We start from the raw sequence: 2605 nt of genomic DNA on the forward strand, positions 1-2605 counted from the left end.
ACATAATTGCATAATATCGAACAGAAGATAACATGTTTTTCTATTATTTTATGATAACATAATATGAAAAGCTGTGTATTATTCTAATATTGATTTGAAAAGAATGTGCATGTAAAATTATTCATACTAAATATTTTTATTATTTCGTTATAAAATTTCAGTTGATGGAATTTCTGATGACGTTTTTGTACCCCTCAACACTATGGCAACATTAAGATTTAGCACGCAGTGTAAAATACGGCAGTGTTTTCAGTGCCATAGAGAAACAGAATTCTGCTGTAAAACTTGTGAACAGAACCTATGTCGACAGTGTAAAGAATCACATTCTCAAAATTCTGATACAAAATATCATAAATTGGTTTTCTACATTACCTACCGTGGTGAAGAGAGCTTTACTATATGATGTAAAGTACGACAGTGTTTTCAATGCCAAGGGGACACAGAGTTCTACTGTAACACTTGTAAACATGACCTGTGTCTACAGTGTTAAGAGAGACATGTAACTGACCTAGAGACCATATATCATAATGTTGTGATTTACCGTGAGAAATATGAAAACGTTTCAAAACAAGAAATTTGTAAAACACATTCAACAGGAATATATGAAATGTTCTGTCTCGTATGTAAACTTCCAATCTGTTTCGAATGTAAAGGACACAAAAAGCACAAAACATTAGATATTAGATCAATATATAAAAGAAACCGTCAACAAACCAAAGAAATCATTCACAATATCAGAAGTGAGACCCTTTATAACAGCAATTACCTCCTTGGTGGAATAAAAAATGACATAAAAACGTGTTTTGAGGAAATTGCCTACCTTCAGTCAGTGACGTCAAAAAAAGCCCAGAATCTTAAAAAGGACATTGACACAGTATTATATAATATTTTATATAAAATGACTAATAGATTACCGGATCAGCAAAGAAAAACAAAGAGACGCCTTACGAAAATAGAAAACTATGAACACATATTTGAACATTCAGCATATAGTCCGATACAGTTTCTCTTTTTCCTAAAACGAAACCGTGTCTCCAATTTGATGAACACTCTTGAACTTACAAAACATGCCCTGCTCTCCCAGACTGAAGAAACCAAAATGGATGATGTGAATGAATTAGGTGAAATTCAAATCATAGAAACTGGAAAAAGACAAGTAAGCAATGAATGTCTTCTGAAACAGATGTCGAAACCCCTGGCACACAGATCACTCAAAATAATTGGTATAGGTCATGTAAGTCATATTTCCTTTGTGTCATACGGTCGTGTCTGGATCAATGATTGCTGGGAGGACACCCTCTTATTGACAAACACAGCAGGTGATAGACTGTATCACATAACAGATCAAAATATTTTTTCTGGAGTACACACGGTAAACACTTCCAGTGATCTTATATATATAGATAAGTATGATAATATAAATAAACTATCTAAGGACTACAGAAAGAAGTCAATACTGATAAAGAAAACAACACCATGGGAACCACGTTGTATCTACTGCTCTCCCTCTAACGGAGATCTGCTGGTCGGGATGTATAAATATACAGACACAGATGAAGGCAAAGTAGTACGGTATAACTCAACGGGAAAACACATACAAAAAATAAAATACAAAATCTCAGATCAGATACCGAACTTGATCACGAAGGTGCACAACCGAACACATTTGAATCTCTATAGTAAACCGATCTACATCACAGAAAATCGCAATGGAGATGTCATTGTTTCTGACATACTTCGCAGTGCTTTAGTGGTGACAGAGCATGGAGGACGTTATCGCTTCTCCTACAAAGGACCTCCATCAAAATCACGACTAGAGCCACTAGGAATCTGTACAGACGCATTGTTAAACATCCTGGTGTGTGATGCTAACAACCACACAGTACAGATGATTGACAAAGATGGTAATTTCTTGTCACTGTTACTGACACAAGACCAAGGGATATACTATCCGGGGAGCCTAAGTTATGATTACAAAGCTCATCTTCTCTGGGTCGGAACTAGAGTCAACAACAGAGTGCGTATATACAGATACATTGAGAGGCAGAGCTAGATGACAGGTCATATAACTGTCATATTAGATATATGTAAACAAAATTCAGACATACGCAGGATATAATTACAATTATATTTAATTATAATTATAGATCTGTTTACTCCATCTTATACAATTTTGAGGAGCAAAAGTAAGATAAAAGTATAGAAATCCTTTCAAAGAGTTGTCCACTTTCGCCCACAAATTTTATTTTTTCAAATGCTTCATAATTTTACATTCTATTCATATCTATTCACATACATGTATACTAATAAACATACTATCATCGTCTGTATTCATGTTCGTGGACCCAAGGTAAGTTCAATTAAAAAATTAATCAATTTTGAGCTCATTTATGTATATTTTGAGAAATATACGGTGTCCCGAAATGAACTGACATTCGGTTTAATATATGATGTACGTCGTACAGCGTCAACACCCAGGCAGAATGACTTGAGTATTGAAAATATAAGTGAAATAACATGAATCTCATTTAATAATAAAAAAAAATCAAGTTTCTATATATGAAATTTTCAGTTGAATACTGATGATATGTTGTCTGAGTCATAG

The 2605-nt window shown here is 34.0% G+C and overlaps 1 protein-coding gene across 1 annotated transcript; it reads left to right on the top strand.

Annotated features, from left to right (window-relative positions):
• Positions 1-898: 898 nt before the first annotated feature.
• LOC134269229 (uncharacterized) lies at positions 899-2053 on the top strand. Its single transcript, XM_062751437.1, has one exon. The coding sequence runs from the start codon at positions 899-901 to the stop codon at positions 2051-2053; it is 1155 nt and encodes a 384-aa protein (XP_062607421.1).
• The last annotated feature ends 552 nt before the right edge of the window (positions 2054-2605 follow it).

Source organism: Saccostrea cucullata, unplaced genomic scaffold (assembly GCF_032062105.1).
Source record: "Saccostrea cucullata isolate Sc308-1 unplaced genomic scaffold, CSIRO_AGI_Scuc_v1 ctg9286, whole genome shotgun sequence".
Taxonomy (NCBI): Eukaryota; Metazoa; Mollusca; class Bivalvia; order Ostreida; family Ostreidae; genus Saccostrea; species Saccostrea cuccullata.

Bases quoted from the DNA above. Each gene is read 5' to 3' on its own strand.
- LOC134269229 (XM_062751437.1), top strand. From the start codon at position 899: ATGACTAATAGATTACCGGATCAGCAAAGAAAAACAAAGAGACGCCTT.